The following is a 20,784-nucleotide window of genomic DNA, read 5'->3' on the forward strand; positions in this document are numbered from 1 at the left end:
TAGGGTTCCCCTTAATATCATACCAGACCTGAAGGGCCTGGTATGGAATTTAGGGGGACCCCCACGCCATTTTTTTTTAAATTTTGGTTTGGGGTTCCCCTGTGGGGAAATCCCATGCCGTTTTTATCAATGAACTTTTATGTGTATTGTCAGACCGACAATTCATAATAGCCGCGAGTAGTTTTAAATGACTTTTTTTCCTTTGAAATGTCATTTTGCTGTCAGACTGTTGTAAACACGGGAAACATGCGCCCCTTTACAGGCATACTATAGACACCCCCCAGGTACGAAATTTAAAGGAATATTACACTTTTATTGTTTCACTTTAAGCATTATTAAAATCACTGCTCCCGAAAAAACGGACGTTTTGTAAACTTTTTTTTCCATTGATACATATACCCTGGGGCAGGACCCAGGTCCCCAAACACTTTTTATGACAATACCATGCATATAAGCCTTTAAAATTAGTACTATTGATTTCTCCCATAGACTTTTAAAGGGTGTTCCGCGGCTTTCGAATTTGCTGCGAACACCCCAAATTGTTCGCTGTTTGGCGAACAGCCGATGTTCGAGTCGAACATGAGTTTGACTCGAACTCGAAGCTCATCCCTAATACAGAGGAGTCCTCTAGATGATCAGATCACACTGATACTCTAATGGTGTACAATACAGAGGAGTCCTCTAATTAGTGATCAGATCACACTGATGGTCTAATGGTGTACAATACAGAGGAGTCCTCCAGATGAGTGATCAGATCACACTGATGGTCTAATGATATACAATACGGAGGAGTCCTCTAGAAGTCTAGATGAGTGATCAGATCATACTGATGGTCTAATGAGTCCTCCAGATGAGTGATCAGATCACACTGATACTCTAAGGGTGTACAATACAGAGGAGTCCTCTAATTAGTGATCAGATCACACTGATGGTCTAATGATGTACAATACAGAGGAGTCCTCTAGATGAGTGATCAGATCACACTGATGGTCTAATGATATACAATACGGAGGAGTCCTCTAGAAGTCTAGATGAGTGATCGGTTCATACTGATGGTCTAATGAGTCCTCCAGATGAGTGATCAGATCACACTGATGGTCTAATGATGTAAAATACAGAGGATTCCTCTAGATGAGTGATCAGATCACACTGATGGTCTAATGATATACAATACAGAGGAGTCCTCTAGAAGTCTAGATGAGTGATCAGATCATACTGATGGTCTAATGAGTCCTCCAGATGAGTGATTAGATCACACTGATGGTCTAATGATGTACAATACAGAGGAGTCCTCTAGATGAGTGATCAGATCACACTGATGGTCTAATGATATACAATACAGAGGAGTCCTCTAGAAGTCTATATGAGTGATCAGATCATACTGATGGTTTAATGAGTCCTCCAGATGAGTGATCAGATCACACTGATGGTCTAATGATGTACAATACAGAAGAGTCCTCTAGATAAGTGATCAGATCACACTGGTGGTCTAATGATATACAATACGGAGGAGTCCTCTAGAAGTTTAGATGAGTGATCAGATCATACTGATGGTCTAATGAGTCCTCCAGATGAGTGATCAGATCACACTGATGGTCTAATGATGTACAATACAGAGGAGTCCTCTAGATGAGTGATCAGATCACACTGATGGTCTAAATGTACAATACGGAGTAGTCCTCTAGAAGTCTAGATGAGTGATCAGATCACACTGATGGTCTAATGATGTACAATACAGAGGAGTCCTCTAGATGAGTGATCAGATCACACTGATGGTCTAATGATGTACAATACAGAGGAGTCCTCTAGATAAGTGATCAGATCACACTGATGGTCTAATGATATACAATACGGAGGAGTCCTCTCGAAGTCTAGATGAGTGATCAGATCATACTGATGGTTTAATGAGTCCTCCAGATGAGTGATCAGATCACACTGATGGTCTAATGATGTACAATACAGAAGAGTCCTCTAGATAAGTGATCAGATCACACTGATGGTCTAATGATATACAATACGGAGGAGTCCTCTCGAAGTCTAGATGAATGATCAGATCATACTGATGGTCTAATGAGTCCTCCAGATGAGTGATCAGATCACACTGATGGTCTAATGATGTACAATACAGAGGAGTCCTCTAGATGAGTGATCAGATCACACTGATGGTCTAATGATATACAATACGGAGGAGTCCTCTAGAAGTCTAGATGAGTGATCAGATCATACTGATGGTCTAATGAGTCCTCCAGATGAGTGATCAGATCACACTGATGGTCTAATAATGTGCAATACAGAGGAGTCCTCTAGATGAGTGATCAGATCACACTGATGGTCTAATGATATACAATACGGAGGAGTCCTTTAGAAGTCTAGATGAGTGATCAGATCATACTGATGGTCTAATGAGTCCTCCAGATGAGTGATCAGATCACACTGATGGTCTAATGATGTACAATACAGAGGAGTCCTCTAGATGAGTGATCAGATAACACTCATGGTCTAAATATACAATACGGAGGAGTCCTCTAGAAGTCTAGATGAGTGATCAGATCACACTGATGGTCTAATTATGTACAATACAGAGGAGTCCTCTAGATGAGTGATCAGATCACACTGATGGTCTAATGATATACAATACAGAGGAGTCCTCTGGAAGTCTAGATGAGTGATCAGATCATACTGATGGTCTAATGAGTCCTCCAGATGAGTGATTAGATCACACTGATGGTCTAATGATGTACAATACAGAGGAGTCCTCTAGATGAGTGATCAGATCACACTGATGGTCTAATGATATACAATACAGAGGAGTCCTCTAGAAGTCTATATGAGTGATCAGATCATACTGATGGTTTAATGAGTCCTCCAGATGAGTGATCAGATCACACTGATGGTCTAATGATGTACAATACAGAAGAGTCCTCTAGATAAGTGATCAGATTACACTGATGGTCTAATGATATACAATATGGAGGAGTCCTCTAGAAGTCTAGATGAGTGATCAGATCATACTGATGGTCTAATGAGTCCTCCAGATGAGTGATCAGATCACACTGATGGTCTAATGATGTACAATACAGAGGAGTCCTCTAGATGAGTGATCAGATCACACTGATGGTCTAAATATACAATACGGAGGAGTCCTCTAGAAGTCTAGATGAGTGATCAGATCACACTGATGGTCTAGTGATGTACAATACAGAGGAGTCCTCTAGATGAGTGATCAGATCACACTGATGGTCTAATGATGTACAATACAGAGGAGTCCTTTAGATAAGTGATCAGATCACACTGATGGTCTAATGATATACAATACGGAGGAGTCCTCTCGAAGTCTAGATGAGTGATCAGATCATACTGATGGTCTAATGAGTCCTCCAGATGAGTGATCAGATCACACTGATGGTCTAATGATGTACAATACGGAGGAGTGCTCTAGAAGTCTAGATGAGTGATCAGATCACACTGATGGTCTAATGATGTACAATACAGAGGAGTCCTCTAGATGAGTGATCAGATCACACTGATGGTCTAATGATATACAATACTGAGGAGTCCTCTAGAAGTCTATATGAGTGATCAGATCATACTGATGGTCTAATGAGTCCTCCAGATGAGTGATCAGATCACACCGATGGTCTAATGATGTACAATACAGAGGAGTCCTCTAGATGAGTGATCAGATCACGCTGGTGGTCTAATGATGTACAATACAGAGGAGTCCTCTTCTAGATGAGTGATCAGATCACACTGATGGTCTAATGATGTACAATACAGAGGAGTCCTCTAGATGAGTGATCAGATACTGATGGTCTAATGATGTACAATACAGAGGAGTCCTCTTCTAGATGAGTGATCAGATCACACTGATGGTCTAATGATGTACAATACAGAGGAGTCCTCTAGATGAGTGATCAGATCACACTGATGGTCTAATGATGTACAATACAGAGGAGTCCTCTAGATGAGTGATCAGATCACACTGATGGTCTAATGATGTACAATACAGAGGAGTCCTCCAGATGAATGATCAGATCACACTGATGGTCTAATGATGTACAATACAGAGGAGTCCTCTAGATGTGTGATCAGATCACACTGGTGGTCTAATGATGTACAATACAGAGGAGTCCTCTAGAAGTCTAGATGAGTGATCAGATCATACTGATGGTCTAATGAGTCCTCCAGATGAGTGATCAGATCACACTGATGGTGTAATGATGTACAATACAGAGGAGTCCTCCAGATGAATGATCAGATCACACTGATGGTCTAATGATGTACAATACAGAGGAGTCCTCTAGATGAGTGATCAGATCACACTGATGGTCTAATGATGTACAATACAGAGGAGTCCTCTAGATGAATGATCAGATCACACTGATGGTCTAATGATGTACAATAAAGAGGAGTCTAGATGAGTGATCAGATCATACTGATGGTCTAATGAGTCCTCCAGATGAGTGATCAGATCACACTGATGGTCTAATGATGTACAATACAGAGGAGTCCTCCAGATGAATGATCAGATCACACTGATGGTATAATGATGTGCAATACAGAGGAGTCCTCTTCTAGATGAGTGATCAGATCATACTGATGGTCTAATGATGTACAATACAGAGGAGTCCTCTAGATGAGTGATCAGATCACACTGGTGGTCTAATGATGTACAATACAGAGGAGTCCTCTAGATGAGTGATCAGATCACACTGGTGGTCTAATGATATACAATACAGAGGAGTCCTCTAGATGAATGATCAGATCACACTGATGGTCTAATGATGTACAATACAGAGGAGTCCTCTAGAAGTCTAGATGAGTGATCAGATCATACTGATGGTCTAATGAGTCCTCCAGATGAGTGATCAGATCATACTGATGGTCTAATGATGTACAATACAGAGGAGTCCTCCAGATGAATGATCAGATCACACTGATGGTATAATGATGTGCAATACAGAGGAGTCCTCTTCTAGATGAGTGATCAGATCATACTGATGGTCTAATGATGTACAATACAGAGGAGTCCTCTAGATGAGTGATCAGATCACACTGGTGGTCTAATGATGAACAATACAGAGGAGTCCTCTAGATGAATGATCAGATCACACTGATGGTCTAATGATGTACAATACAGAGGAGTCCTCTAGAAGTCTAGATGAGTGATCAGATCATACTGATGGTCTAATGAGTCCGCCAGATGAGTGATCAGATCACACTGGTGGTCTAATGATGTACAATACAGAGGAGTCCTCTAGAAGTCTAGATGAGTGATCAGATCATACTGATGGTCTAATGAGTCCTCCAGATGAGTGATCGGATCACACTGATGGTGTAATGATGTACAATACAGAGGAGTCCTCCAGATGAATGATCAGATCACACTGATGGTCTAATGATGTACAATACAGAGGAGTCCTCTAGATGAGTGATCAGATCACACTGATGGTCTAATGATGTACAATACAGAGGAGTCCTCTAGATGAATGATCAGATCACACTGATGGTCTAATGATGTACAATATAGAGGAGTCCTCTAGAAGTCTAGATGAGTGATCAGATCATACTGATGGTCTAATGAGTCCTCCAGATGAGTGATCAGATCACACTGATGGGCTAATGATGTACAATACAGAGGAGTCCTCCAGATGAATGATCAGATCACACTGATGGTCTAATGATGTGCAATACAGAGGAGTCCTCTTCTAGATGAGTGATCAGATCATACTGATGGTCTAATGATGTACAATAGAGAGGAGTCCTCTAGATGAGTGATCAGATCACACTGGTGGTCTAATGATGTACAATACAGAGGAGTCCTCTAGATGAGTGATCAGATCACACTGATGGTCTAATGATATACAATACAGAGTCCTCTAGAAGTCTAGATGAGTGATCAGATCATACTGATGGTCTAATGAGTCCTCCAGATGAGTGATTAGATCACACTGATGGTCTAATGATGTACAATACAGAGGAGTCCTCTAGATGAGTGATCAGATCACACTGATGGTCTAATGATATACAATACAGAGGAGTCCTCTAGAAGTCTATATGAATGATCAGATCATACTGATGGTTTAATGAGTCCTCCAGATGAGTGATCAGATCACACTGATGGTCTAATGATGTACAATACAGAAGAGTCCTCTAGATAAGTGATCAGATTACACTGATGGTCTAATGATATACAATACGGAGGAGTCCTCTAGAAGTCTAGATGAGTGATCAGATCATACTGATGGTCTAATGAGTCCTCCAGATGAGTGATCAGATCACACTGATGGTCTAATGATGTACAATACAGAGGAGTCCTCTAGATGAGTGATCAGATCACACTGATGGTCTAAATATACAATACGGAGGAGTCCTCTAGAAGTCTAGATGAGTGATCAGATCACACTGATGGTCTAATGATGTACAATACAGAGGAGTCCTTTAGATAAGTGATCAGATCACACTGATGGTCTAATGATATACAACACGGAGGAGTCCTCTCGAAGTCTAGATGAGTGATCAGATCATACTGATGGTCTAATGAGTCCTCCAGATGAGTGATCAGATCACACTGATGGTCTAATGATGTACAATACGGAGGAGTCCTCTAGAAGTCTAGATGAGTGATCAGATCACACTGATGGTCTAATGATGTACAATACAGAGGAGTCCTCTAGATGAGTGATCAGATCACACTGATGGTCTAATGATATACAATACTGAGGAGTCCTCTAGAAGTCTAGATGAGTGATCAGATCATACTGATGGTCTAATGAGTCCTCCAGATGAGTGATCAGATCACACTGATGGTCTAATGATGTACAATACAGAGGAGTCCTCTAGATGAGTGATCAGATCACGCTGGTGGTCTAATGATGTACAATACAGAGGAGTCCTCTTCTAGATGAGTGATCAGATCACACTGATGGTCTAATGATGTACAATACAGAGGAGTCCTCTAGATGAGTGATCAGATACTGATGGTCTAATGATGTACAATACAGAGGAGTCCTCTTCTAGATGAGTGATCAGATCACACTGATGGTCTAATGATGTACAATACAGAGGAGTCCTCTAGATGAGTGATCAGATCACACTGATGGTCTAATGATGTACAATACAGAGGAGTCCTCTAGATGAGTGATCAGATCACACTGATGGTCTAATGATGTACAATACAGAGGAGTCCTCTAGATGTGTGATCAGATCACACTGGTGGTCTAATGATGTACAATACAGAGGAGTCCTCTAGAAGTCTAGATGAGTGATCAGATCATACTGATGGTCTAATGAGTCCTCCAGATGAGTGATCAGATCACACTGATGGTGTAATGATGTACAATAGAGAGGAGTCCTCCAGATGAATGATCAGATCACACTGATGGTCTAATGATGTACAATACAGAGGAGTCCTCTAGATGAGTGATCAGATCACACTGATGGTCTAATGATGTACAATACAGAGGAGTCCTCTAGATGAATGATCAGATCACACTGATGGTCTAATGATGTACAATAAAGAGGAGTCTAGATGAGTGATCAGATCATACGGATGGTCTAATGAGTCCTCCAGATGAGTGATCAGATCACACTGATGGTCTAATGATGTACAATACAGAGGAGTCCTCCAGATGAATGATCAGATCACACTGATGGTATAATGATGTGCAATACAGAGGAGTCCTCTTCTAGATGAGTGATCAGATCATACTGATGGTCTAATGATGTACAATACAGAGGAGTCCTCTAGATGAGTGATCAGATCACACTGGTGGTCTAATGATGTACAATACAGAGGAGTCCTCTAGATGAGTGATCAGATCACACTGGTGGTCTAATGATGTACAATACAGAGGAGTCCTCTAGATGAATGATCAGATCACACTGATGGTCTAATGATGTACAATACAGAGGAGTCCTCTAGAAATCTAGATGAATGATCAGATCACACTGATGGTCTAATGAGTCCTCCAGATGAGTGATCAGATCATACTGATGGTCTAATGATGTACAATACAGAGGAGTCCTCCAGATGAATGATCAGATCACACTGATGGTATAATGATGTGCAATACAGAGGAGTCCTCTTCTAGATGAGTGGTCAGATCATACTGATGGTCTAATGATGTACAATACAGAGGAGTCCTCTAGAAGTCTAGATGAGTGATCAGATCATACTGATGGTCTAATGAGTCCTCCAGATGAGTGATCAGATCACACTGATGGTCTAATGATGTACAATACAGAGGATCTGATGTGTTCGTGTCATGAAGTTTGCAGGGAGCTCTCTGCTGCCACCAGTGGCCGCTGGCCGCCTGTGCGCTCCTCCCGTGTACTGCCTGTTCTCCGGACTGTGCTCGGCTCCAGCTCGGCTCTGTGTCTCAGCCATGGCATCAGGGAACAGGGGATGGGAAAAGGAAGACGACCTACCGGTGTACTTAGCGCGCCCGGGCACCGCAGACCAAGTGGCCCGGGTGAAGTATGGAGGGATGTTCTGCAATGTGGAGGGGGCATATGAAAGTAAGACTCTAGATTTTGACTCTCTGAGTGTGGGACAGAGAGGAGGCAGAAAGAGCAATGCTGGGCGTCCAGGGACAAGCAACCAGGAGGAGAAGAAGTGTGATCAGAGCAACAAAGAGGGGGACAACCAAGGAGTGGAGATCAAGACTTCTTCTGGGAAGGAGATCCTTCAGAACCTGACTGATCAGAAGGTAAGTCTCTCTGATCTCCCATAGATAGGATCATGGTGGATGGATGTAAGGGCTTGGATGTAGGAATTCCTGAGACACTTGTTAGTGACATTGGATGGATGGATGGATGGATGGATGTGAGGGCTCAGATGTAGGAAGTCCTGAGACACTTGTTAGTGACATTGGATGAATGGATGGATGGATGGATGGATGGATGGTGAGGCCTCGGATGTAGGAAGTCCTGGGACACTTATTAGTGACATTGGATGGATGGATGGATGGATGGATGGATGGTGAGGCCTCGGATGTAGGAAGTCCTGGGACACTTATTAGTGACATTGGATGGATGGATGTGAGGGCTCAGATGTAGGAAGTCCTGGGACACTTGTTAGTGACATTGGATGGATGGATGGATGGATGGATGTGAGGGCTCAGATGTAGGAAGTCCTGGGACACTTGTTAGTGACATTGGATGGATGGATGGATGGATGGATGTGAGGGCTCAGATGTAGGAAGTCCTGGGACACTTGTTAGTGACATTGGATGGATGGATGGATGTGAGGGCTCAGATGTAGGAAGTCCTGGGACACTTGTTAGTGACATTGGATGGATGGATGGATGGATGGATGGTGAGGGCTCAGATGTAGGAAGTCCTGGGACACTTGTTAATGACATTGGATGGATGGATGGATGGTGAGGGCTCAGATGTAGGAAGTCCTGGGACACTTGTTAGTGACATTGGATGGATGGATGGATGGATGGATGGTGAGGGCTCAGATGTAGGAAGTCCTGGGACACTTGTTAGTGACATTGGATGGATGGATGGATGGATGGATGGATGGATGGTGAGGGCTCACATGTAGGAAGTCCTGGGACACTTGTACCTTGTTGGAGTTATTGTGTGTGGAAGCTGGAAAGTTCCCTGATATCACCCAGGATTCCTCCCACTCCAGGCTGTGTGGATGGAGCTCACTTCAGTTATTGTCAGAGCTGTCCTGACACTCGTAGGGAGAAGAGCACACACTCTACTCTGCAGCAGCACAGCCACTTACCTTTTAGGCTACATTCAAACCAGTGATTTAGGCTGGTGGGAATTGCACTGGCAGGAATCTTTGGATTTGTACTGTGTCTGTGAGCGACTAGGATTAGCCACCAGTCCCGTTCACTATAATGACAGGTTGCTGACAGCTGCAGCTTTTTGTGACTGTCTGAGGACCTAGCAATTACTTGCCATGATCACTGCTGGATGAACTTTGTAGGTATGCCTTCTGCTAGGCTTTCATTGATATTGGTGCCAATACTAAGCATTTGCAGGGTACAAATGCTCCTATACCTAAAACTGATACCTTTGCGGTGCAATTTGAGCCCATACCAAATGAATGGGTTCAAATCGTATTGCAAAGAATTGCATGCGATTTGAACAGGAATGTGGTGCGATTCCTGTCCGAATCACATGCGGTTTCCCACAACGCTCCTGTGTGAACCCAGGCTTGTCATAGTGACCTCAGCCTGGATTCACACAGGAGCAGTGAGGGAAACCAAATGCAATTTGGACAGGAATCGCACCACATTCCAGTTCAAATCACATAGGATTCTTTGCAATATGCATAGGCTTAAATCATACCGCAAAGGTAATGGTAATCGGGATTGGCGAGTACTTGTACTCTCCAATAAAATAATAGTATTGGTGCAACCCTACCTAATGCCAGTGCTGACAGCTCTGCACACCCTATTGCCACTGCTATCATCTTCTCTGCAGCTTCATCCGCATCCAGTGTCTTCTTTCTTTGGGAGATGGACAGGCACTAATAATGGAACTCCTGCATATGTCCACCCTATTAGATTGTAAGCCCTTATGACCAGGGCCCTCTTAACCCACTTGTATTTTATTGTCTTATTGTGCTCTCTCCTTTTATATTGTAAAGCGCTGTGCAAACTGTTGGTGCTATATAAATCCTGTATAATAATAATAATATTGATATGTACACAGGAGTTGCACTATCCTGACCACGAAACCATTGTTGACATCTTAAAGTGGCATTAAAGCCAAAATAAAAAAATGTAATATATGTCAGCTTAACAATCATTAGACATGACGGCTGCCTTCGTTTTTTTTTCTTAGGCTTTTTTCCCCCTCTGTTTTTACCTGGTGACCTGGGCCAGTAACATACCTCCTGTATTAGAGAGACACCACTCTGGATGAAGGAGCACAGGGGTGGGACAGCAGCAGTCTGAGGGGAGGGGACTGTTAGATGGAAAAAAACAAATGACAACCATCCCAATCTGTAAGTGGCCTATGCAGCAAGGAGTACGCGGAAGGGTGACATGGAAGTACATGTTAAAAATTCCCAGCTCACCTGCCAGCCAGCCTTCAACAAACCAAATTACCCTGTCCAACAGTTCACGTTAAAACAAGGGGTTTTGTTTTGCGACTGTTAGATGGACTGACAGATTTAGATACACTAACAAATTGAAGCCACACTCCAGCTTACGCTTTATAAGCAAACGGTTTTGTTTCTTTTGAGATACATGTTTTTTACATAAATAAATAAAACTGAATAGTGTAAGCACCCCTGTCATTGGTAAATGGTTTGTCTCATCCCTGTAAGCCCTTGTTCACACTGCTGCGGCTTCAAAGTCTCACGACTTTAAATCCGACATCCCTGCGCAACCTTATCGCAGCTTGCTTAAGATTTCTTTAACAGGAGTTCAATGCAAGTCGTGTTGAAGTCTCACCAAAGTAGTGCAGGAACCTTTTTCTAAGTTGGAGCAACGTGAGTCGCACCTGTTAGAAGGGTTCTATTGGCGTTAAGTGGGAGCGACTAATGCGACTTTGAACTCTCACGTCGCAAGAGAAGTCTCAGCAGTGTGAACTGGGGCTTACTGCTACATCTGCAGAACAGCATGTTCTGTTGAAAAACAACACACTTACTGGCTGGATCACCAAATAAAAAAAGAAAAGAAAAAAGAAAACGTATACAGCCATCACCTCTAAGAATTGGTAAGCTGCAGTATAATAAATGTTTGAGTTTGCGTTTAATAATGAAAATGCACATTCATCACTGTCACAATACCCCTCAAAAAAATAATTTCTAGGACATTGGGGATGAGATTTATTCTTTTGGCAGAAGACGCTTACAAATCACTTGTACTAAAAAAAAAAAAAAAAAAAAAAATCTATCCCATTGCAATGTCCTTTAAAGGCCCGTACACACTGTACGAAAATCGGAAAAAAAAATTAGTCTGGCGAACGATAGATAGATAAATAAATAGATAGATAGATAGATAGATAGATAGATAGATAGATAGATAGATAGATAGATAGATAGATAGATAGATATACGTAGATACATAGATAGATAGATAGATAGATAGATAGATAGATAGATAGATAGATAGATAGATAGATAGATATACGTAGATACATAGATAGATAGATAGATAGATAGATAGATAGATAGATAGATAGATAGATAGATAGATAGATAGATAGATAGATAGACGTAGATACATAGATAGATAGATAGATAGATAGATAGATAGATAGATAGATAGATAGATAGATAGATAGATAAATAGCTATATATGTAGATACATAGATAGATAGCTATACGTAGATACATAGATAGATAGATAGCTATACGTAGATACATAGATAGATAGATAGATATACGTAGATACATAGATAGATAGATAGATAGATAGATAGATAGATAGATAGATAGATAGATAGATAGATAGATAGATAGATAGATAGATACATAGATACATAGATAGATAGATACATAGATAAATAGATTTCCTCTGGTCCTATTAATTACACAGATGTGAGCAGAAACCCAGTAACAATAGTTTTTGAATTTCCGACGGTCACTCAAACAAAGAAGATACTGTATAAAATATACCCAGTTAAAATGAACACGATACAAAGTTTCTATTGGTTTCTTTCATTGTACAGTACTTTGGTGAAAAGGCAATATTGGCTGCAGGAAAAGTTGTGGCTGTTATTAGGATGGATTCTCTCCATCGTCCACTCCATTCATTCATTAGACAAGACAGTATAGTAGACTGTACTGTACATCATTTCACAAGGGCCTGAACAAGCATGTATAAAGCCTATTATTACCAGAATGTCTTCACAATTAACGGCAGAACAGTGACATGATCCTGATAAATATTACCTGAAATAAATAATTATACAATTATACAAAAAAAATAATTATACAATAATACAGTTAGAGAGGATGAATCAGGGGCATGCACAGACATCAATAAAAACTCCTTACTTTAAAGGGTTTTTCTCCAACTTCCTGTCATGGCTATGGGACAGGAAGTGAAGGGAAATCTCCCCACAGACGGCAAAAAAAATCTGACAGTAGTTATAATCCTCTCTTACTCTCCCCTAAATTAAAAAATAAGTTTTGCCTTTAGTTCTACTTTAATCCAGAATTGAGATATACAACATCTCTGTCAGGTTGGTGTAACAGGTTCTTGGACGCTAGTAAAAGCTCTAAAATAGCAGGATGCAGCCACTCCGGAAAGCTACTGATCTTTGTGACATATACCAGAGCAGTCTCTCTCATGCAAAATCACAAAGACAATCTCCAGACATTTCTTATTTATCATATGTACTGACTGACATATTCAGTTTTCAGATTTTTAGGGCTGTTAAGTCTAACATTTCAGCAATAAATAATCCACAGGTATGGCTATTTACATGTGTGGATTTGTTTGTGGATGCATGCTGGGAGAAAAGGCCCTGTTTTTGGCCTACAATGTCTTCTAAAGCCTGTCTGTGGAAACAAACGTTTGTTGGCTTTTTAACTAAGATATAGTTGCCAACATTGCAAAAAAAATATGTGGCACACTTTTTTGGCTGTAGGCGGAGCTGTAGAATATTTAGAGGGCAGGGCATGCGTTTGTAGGTGTGACTTAGCAAAAAAAAAAAAAACTGCGGCGCGCTAAAAATTGGCGTGGTTTACGTGAAATAGTGGGTGTGGCTTAAATGGGCGTGGCTCAAAAGGGTGTGGTTGGAGTCTGAGATGAATGAGGGATGGAGAGGGAAAGGGGGAGAGAGGAATGAAGGGACAGCAGCCCCAGATCCTACACAACAATAGAAATATCTGTATTCTAGAAAGTTTAACAATCAGCAGATAAAGATACTCCAAACACCTGGTGTTAGCACTTCAATCATCCCGAAACCATGATTGTTATGGTGTCAGGATGATTGAAGTGCATTATTTCTATTATTACATTGTAATATAAAATTAAATCATTCAACTCACCATAATGCTGAATCAGTGGGATCCCTGAGCGTGTCAGACTCCATCAATGCAGACCCCCCTCCATCAATGCAGACCCCCTCAGTGCAGACCCCCCTCCTTCAATGCAGATCCCCCTCCATCAGTGCAGACCCCCCTCCATCAGTACAGACCCCCCTCCATCAGTACAGACCCCCTCCATCAATGCAGACCCCCCTCCATCAATGCAGACCCCCCTCCATCAGTGCAGAAGCCCTCAGTGCAGACCCCCCCTCCATCAATGCAGACCTCCCTCCATCAATGCAGACCCCCCTCCATCAGTGCAGATGCCCTCAGTGCAGACCCCCCTCCATCAATGCAGACCCCCCTCCATCAGTGCAGATGCCCTCAGTGCAGACCCCCCTCCATCAATGCAGACCCCCCCTCCATCAGTGCAGATGCCCTCAGTGCAGACCCCCCTCCATCAATGCAGACCCCCCTCCATCAGTGCAGACCCCCTCCATCAATGCAGACCGCCCTCCATCAATGCAGACCGCCTCAGTGCAGACCCCCCTCCATCAATGCAGATCCCCCTCCATCAGTGCAGACCCCCCTCCATCAGTACAGACCCCCCTCCATCAGTACAGACCCCCTCCATCAATGCAGACCCCCCTCCATCAATGCAGACCTCCCTCCATCAGTGCAGACGCCCTCAGTGCAGACCCCCCTCCATCAATGCAGACCCCCCTCCATCAGTGCAGACGCCCTCAGCAGACCCCCCTCAGTGCAGACCCCCCCTCCTATAATGCCCCCCAGGCCCCAGCACATATCCATTACCGCCCCCCAGGCCCCAGCACATGTCCATTACTGCCCCCAGGCCCCAGCACAAGTCCATTACCGCCCCCCAGTCCCCAGCACATGTCCATTACCGCCCCCCAGGCCCCAGCACATGGCCATTACCGCCCTCCAGGCCCCAGCACATGTCCATTACAGCGCTGTGTGTTCAGTGGAGAAGGGAGGGGCCGATCCGTGCGAGAGGAGAAGCCGATTCATTGGCTGCATGGATCAAGCCCCCTTCCCCTTTCTACTGAACACAAGGGGGAGCGTTGTAGCTGCGGCGGCGGGACCGGCCGCCATTTTCCTGAAGCATGCTTGTTCAAAAACGGTAAAATGCAAACACTCCCGATTTCCCTGGGAAAATCCCAATTCGGGACAGCCTCTGATCGGGATGAGGGTCCCAAAATCGGAATTGTCCCGGGAAAGTCGGGACTGTTGGCAACTATGCTAAGAGCTATCTATTGGCCATAATAACCAATTTGATTCTTTGCTTTACTTTCTAAGTCCTGCAAAATGACAGTTAGGCCTCATTCACACTGGCACTGTTAAACCAGTGTTTATATATGTTTTACAGAGCATTTCTAAATGCATTCAGATTAGCGTCGTTTGGAGAAAATCAAATAATGTGTACAATAATGTAGAGCAGATTTTCTAAGCACCCCTTCCTCACTATCCAGGAAGGGGCTTAGAAAATCTTGGGAGACAAGTCATATTCAAATTAAATGTGTAATATGTCTAAAGCCTAGTACACATGGGCAGAATGTTAGCCGGCATCGGCTGGTTCAATAGAAAATGTCTGACATTCGACTAACCCAGGTGTACAACAGCCGGTTCAAAAGAAGCCAGCCATTCGGCCGGCTTATGTCGAAGGCTTATGACTGAAGAAGGTCAGCCGACCAGCTCCTGATCAGCACTTTCAGCCAATGGCTGAGAGCGCTGACTGGAGTCAGAACATAATAGCTTATATAGTCAGTTCAGTGGCTCCGACCAAAGGTATGGTAGGGCTGCTCAGACCGAAAACTGACATCTGACTGCAGCACAGTCCTAAAACATACCTAAACGTTGTTGCTGACCAGCTACACCCCTTCATGGAAACAGTATTCCCTGATGGCAAAGGCCTGTAGGATAATACGCCCTGTCACACTGTAAAAAATTGTTCAAGAATGGTTTGAGGAACACAGCAACAAGTTTGAAGTGTTGACTTGGCTTCCAAATTCTCCAACTGCAATCCAATTAGGCATCTGTGGGGTGTTGTGGAAAAACAAGTCTAATCCATGGAGGCCCCCACCTTAAAATTTACAGGACTGCTTTCACACTGCAGCCGCGGCAGCGGTGAATCACTGCTCGTCTTAGCGGCGCTTTACCGTAATTTTAGCAGTGCTTTTCGCCCGTTAGCAGGGTACTTTAAGCCCCCACTAGCGGCCAAAGAAAGGGTTAAAACTGCCCATGTTGCACCGCTCCTACACCGCCCCCAAAGATGCTGCTTGCAGGACTTTTTTTCCCGTCCCACAAGCGCACCACCCCAGTGCCCCCAGTGTGAAAGCACTTGGGCTTTCACACTGGGGAGGCATTGGAGGCAGTTTACAGGCACTATTTTTACTGCTAAAACGCCTGAAAACTGCCTCAGTGTAAAAGGGGTCTTAAACGATCTGCTACTGACAGCTTGTTTCCAGATACCACAGCAAACCTTCAGAGGTCTAGTAGTGTTCATTCTTCAAGGGGTCAAGGCTGTTTTTGCAGAAAAAGTGGGACCTACTCAATATTAGGTGAGTGGTCATAAAGTTATGACTGATTAGTGTATATAGAATATACACAATCCAATCCGAATAAGGACCAGGAGCGAGATGCAAATAGTAGCAAGTTTATTTCTCTTCACAAGATTTCCTTACATGACAGGATAATTACAAACATTGAGGATGACAGTTTCAGGTGTCCCTGACCCTCCTCAAGTTGAATTTGAAAAGGTTGGGATACGTGAATCCATCAATCTCACTGTTGCTATTTTGTGAGTAAAAAGAAACTCCTGCACTCTACTATTTGCATCTCGCTTCCTGTTCTTATTGGGTTGTATGTAAGGTGGTGGCTGGGACCCACCAGACCAGTTGATGCAATCTAGTACAGTGTTTCTCAACTCCAGTCCTTAAGGCGCCCCAACAGGTCATGTTTTCAGGCCTCCCATTATTTTGCACAGGTGATTTGATCAGTTTCACTGCCTTAGTAGTTACCACAGCTGTTCATCTGAGGGAAATCCTGAAAACATGACCTGTTGGGGCGCCTTGAGGACTGGAGTTGAGAAACACTGATCTAGTATATTTTTCGGATTGTATACAGCAGTGGTCATCAACCCTGTCCTCAGGGCCCACTAACAGGCCAGGTTTTATGTATTACCTTGGGGAGATACAGACTAGAATACTGCAATCACTGAGCAGCAAATGATATCACCTGTGATGTATTTCAGTTATCTTGCAAACCTGGCCTGTTAGTGGGCCCTGAGGACAGGGTTGATGATCACTGGTATACAGCATGCAGCTCCCTGCCTGGACTAATGCCGCGTACACACGAGCTGACTTTCCAGCAGACTTGGTCCTGCGACAATTCGATCATGTGTGGGCTCCAGCGGACTTTTTTTCCCCAAAAGTCCGACGGACCTAGAAATGAAACATGTTTTAAATCTTTCCAACGGACTCGAGTCTGGTCGAAAAATCCGCTCGTCTGTATGCTAGGGCAGCTACTGGCTATCAACTTCCTTATTTTAGTCTTACGTCATCACGTACAAATCCATCGGACTTTGGCTGATCGTGTGTAGGCAAGTCCGTTCGTTCGAAAGTCCGTTGGAAGTCCGTCGGAAAGGCCGTTGGACCAGTCCGGTCAAAAAGTCTGCCCGTGTGTACACGGCATTAGGCTACTTTCATACTGCTCCCTTCAATAGCGTGGTGAAAACGCATATGCGTTTTTGCCGTGTTTCTGGTGCATTTTGCAGCTGTGGAAAAAAAACATATGACTCAAAAACGCAACCGCAGGTACGCTTTTGATGCATTTTTGCCACGTTTTTAATGCAGTTTCCATTGATTTCAATGGGGAGGTGCATTTTTGGTGTGTTTTTATTACCGCACCAAACATGCACCAAAAATGTAGCAAGCAGGATATCTTTACCTGCTTGTCTGGATTCTAACATAGTACGTTTTCCAACAAAGTAATACCAACCTATTCTGCACTTGTGTTACATGTGCAATGTACTGTATACAAACTAGAATAAAACTTAATGAGTGCTTTGTGATGAGGATACATAGTGGCATTGGGCCAGTAGTAGGGGGATTTGAGACTTGTGTCAAATCCTTCCTTATTAGGAGTGTTTTTAAATCCATTGTATTAAGTCTACCAGAAGTGCCATGTTTTGTTGTGTGATTAGCTTTAACTGACGCAACATATACTGTACATAAACAGGTAAGTGCCAGCCGTGCACAGTGCTACTTATCAGGATAGGGTGATTCCAGCAAGCATTTTTTTTCTGTTCCTTTAAGCTCCTTTATGTTCAGGGAAATGTAGGAATTGACCACAAAATTAAAAATCATAAAAGAAATAATAGACAGCTATAAAAGCATGTCCCTTGTGGACAGGTAAATGTTTTTAAAGATTTAACTTTAATGATTTTAATATATAAAACAAACAAAACGCTTTTAATTTACTATTGCCGCTTAAAGCTGGACTCCAGGATACTCCAAAAGTGCCGCTATGTATGTTTATGTAAGAGCTACTAATATTTTACATGAAAACTTCCCCGTTTATCAAAAATCTACCTTAACCTCCCTGGCGGTATGATTATTTTTGATGCTGAAAGCAGTACATTGTTTTGCATTATAATTTGGCATTTTATATTACAGGCCTGTAATTCTTAGGAATAACTCACTTAAATCTGTCCAAACAAGAGTCTATTAGACATCCTGGGTATGATAAAGTTTGAAACACAAAATCATAAATTATAATATAATAAATAGCTATAAATAATTATCAAAAATAATAATATAATAATAACAAAATGTATTCAATAATGTAATCAGCTCAAAAACACTGAAATGTGCTCAGTTGCAGAATTGTTGCTGTTGTTACTTTCATTGTTATTTGATACAGTAATGTAATCTGTAAGATTACAGTGTTCTGTATGTGTTTTGCACTTTTTGAATTTCCCCCCGGGCTCCGTCCCCGTGTGTCGCTCCCCTCGCAGGGAAAGGAGCTCGGCATACAGAGCATCAGGTAGGAGACGCAGCCGCCACACACAGTGGGGAGACATTGCAGGATCCTGGGGACAAGGTAAGTAACTTTCCCTGGATATTGCGATGCAGCCCCGAGTGTGGCTCGGGGTTACCGCTCTTGGTATGGAAAATTCACCCGAGCCACACTCGGGATTACCGCTAAAAAGGTTAAGGCTCTATGCACAGTAGCGTTTTTTTAAGCTTCTAGTTGTCATTAGCATTTTTTCCTGCTCCTAGAAGCTAAATAGTGTTATCCTATGTGTCCATGCACACTACTTTAGGCTATTAGCGTTTTTTGAACTTCAGCGTCTAGGAGTTGAAACAAAAAAGTTTTGTAGAGTTTTTTGGAGAGTTTTTCCAGCAGAAAAAAAAGGTGAACTCTCCTAAACGCTGTTAACCGCTGCTTAGCACCAGTTTCCAGCATTTTTTTCTTCTTATGCCCCGTTCACACGGTCGGACTTTGTTTGGACATTCCGACAACAAAATCCTAGGATTTTTTCCGACGGATCTTGGCTCAAACTTGTCTTGCATACACACGGTCACACAAAGTTGTCGGAAAATCCGATCGTTCTAAACGCGGTGACGTAAAACACGTACGTCGGGACTATAAACGGGGCAGTGGCCAATAGCTTTCATCTCTTTATTTATTCTGAGCATGCGTGGCACTTTGTCCGTCGGATTTGTGTACACACGATCGGAATTTCCGACAACGGATTTTGTTGTCGGAAAATTTTATCTCCTGCTCTCCAACTTTGTGTGTCGGAAAATCCCATGGAAAATGTCCGATGGAGCCCACACATGGTCGGAATTTCCGACAACACGCTCCGATCGGACATTTTCCATCGGAAAATCCAACCGTGTGTACGGGGCATTAGCCAGCGGCCTGCCGGCGTCCTTAATAGCCAGTGTATAGCTGGTTGTTGGTTTTCTGGGGTCCTGTACACGGCTAGACTGCCAAAAGGTCTCACAAATGTGGTATCCCCGTACTCAGGAAAATCAGCAGAATGTATTTTGGGGTGTAATTTCATATAAACCCATGGCATATTTGAACAATATATAATTTAAGTGACAACTTTGTGTAAAAGAAAAAAAAAAAATTTGTTATTTTCCAGAAACTTGTGGCAAAACATTAAATATTCCATGGACTCTGCATGCTTCTCAGCAAATAGCATGGGGTGTCTACTTTCCAAAATGGGGTCATTTGTGGGGCGTTTTGTGTTATCTTGACATTTCAGGGCCTCCAAAACTGTAATAGGTAGTGAGGAAGTGAAATCACAATTTTATGCCCTTAGAAAGCTTGAAGACGATGATTGGTTTTCGGGGTCCTGTATGCGGCTAGACTGCCAAAAAGTCTCTTACATGTGGTATCCCCATACTCAGGAGAAGCAGCAGAATGTATTTTGGGTTGTAATTCCAGATATACCCATGGACAGTGTGTGCAATATATTATTTAAGTGAAAACATTTTTTTTGTCATTTTCCAGACACTTGTGGCAAAACATAAAATATTCCATGGACTCAACATGCCTCTCAGCAAAAAGCTTAGGGTGTCTACTTTCCAAAAAGGGGTCATTTGAGGGGTGTTTGAACTGTCCTGGCATTTTATGCCCAACATTAGAGGCCTATGCCACACATCATCCCGGTATAACCACTCAAAGTCCTGCGACATACCATTACGTTGCTGGTCTTTGTTGGGCATATATTGTAATGTTCTTTTTTTTCATGCAGCCTGTGGGTTAGCCGAAAAAAGAGAACCTAATGCCGCGTA

At 42.7% G+C, this 20,784-nt stretch overlaps 1 protein-coding gene across 1 annotated transcript in view; it reads left to right on the top strand.

Annotated features, from left to right (window-relative positions):
• Nucleotides 1-8,256: 8,256 nt before the first annotated feature.
• The window catches only part of DPYSL3 (dihydropyrimidinase like 3), a 264,655-nt gene continuing 252,127 nt past the window's right edge, over nucleotides 8,257-20,784 (top strand). Inside the window, exon 1 of the mRNA XM_073620613.1 lies at nucleotides 8,257-8,711. Coding sequence (XP_073476714.1) covers nucleotides 8,268-8,711 — 444 coding nt within the window. The 5' untranslated portion in view covers nucleotides 8,257-8,267. The remainder of the gene's footprint in view (nucleotides 8,712-20,784) is intronic.

Source organism: Aquarana catesbeiana, linkage group LG03, assembly GCF_042186555.1.
Source record: "Aquarana catesbeiana isolate 2022-GZ linkage group LG03, ASM4218655v1, whole genome shotgun sequence".
Lineage (NCBI taxonomy): Eukaryota > Metazoa > Chordata > Amphibia > Anura > Ranidae > Aquarana > Aquarana catesbeiana.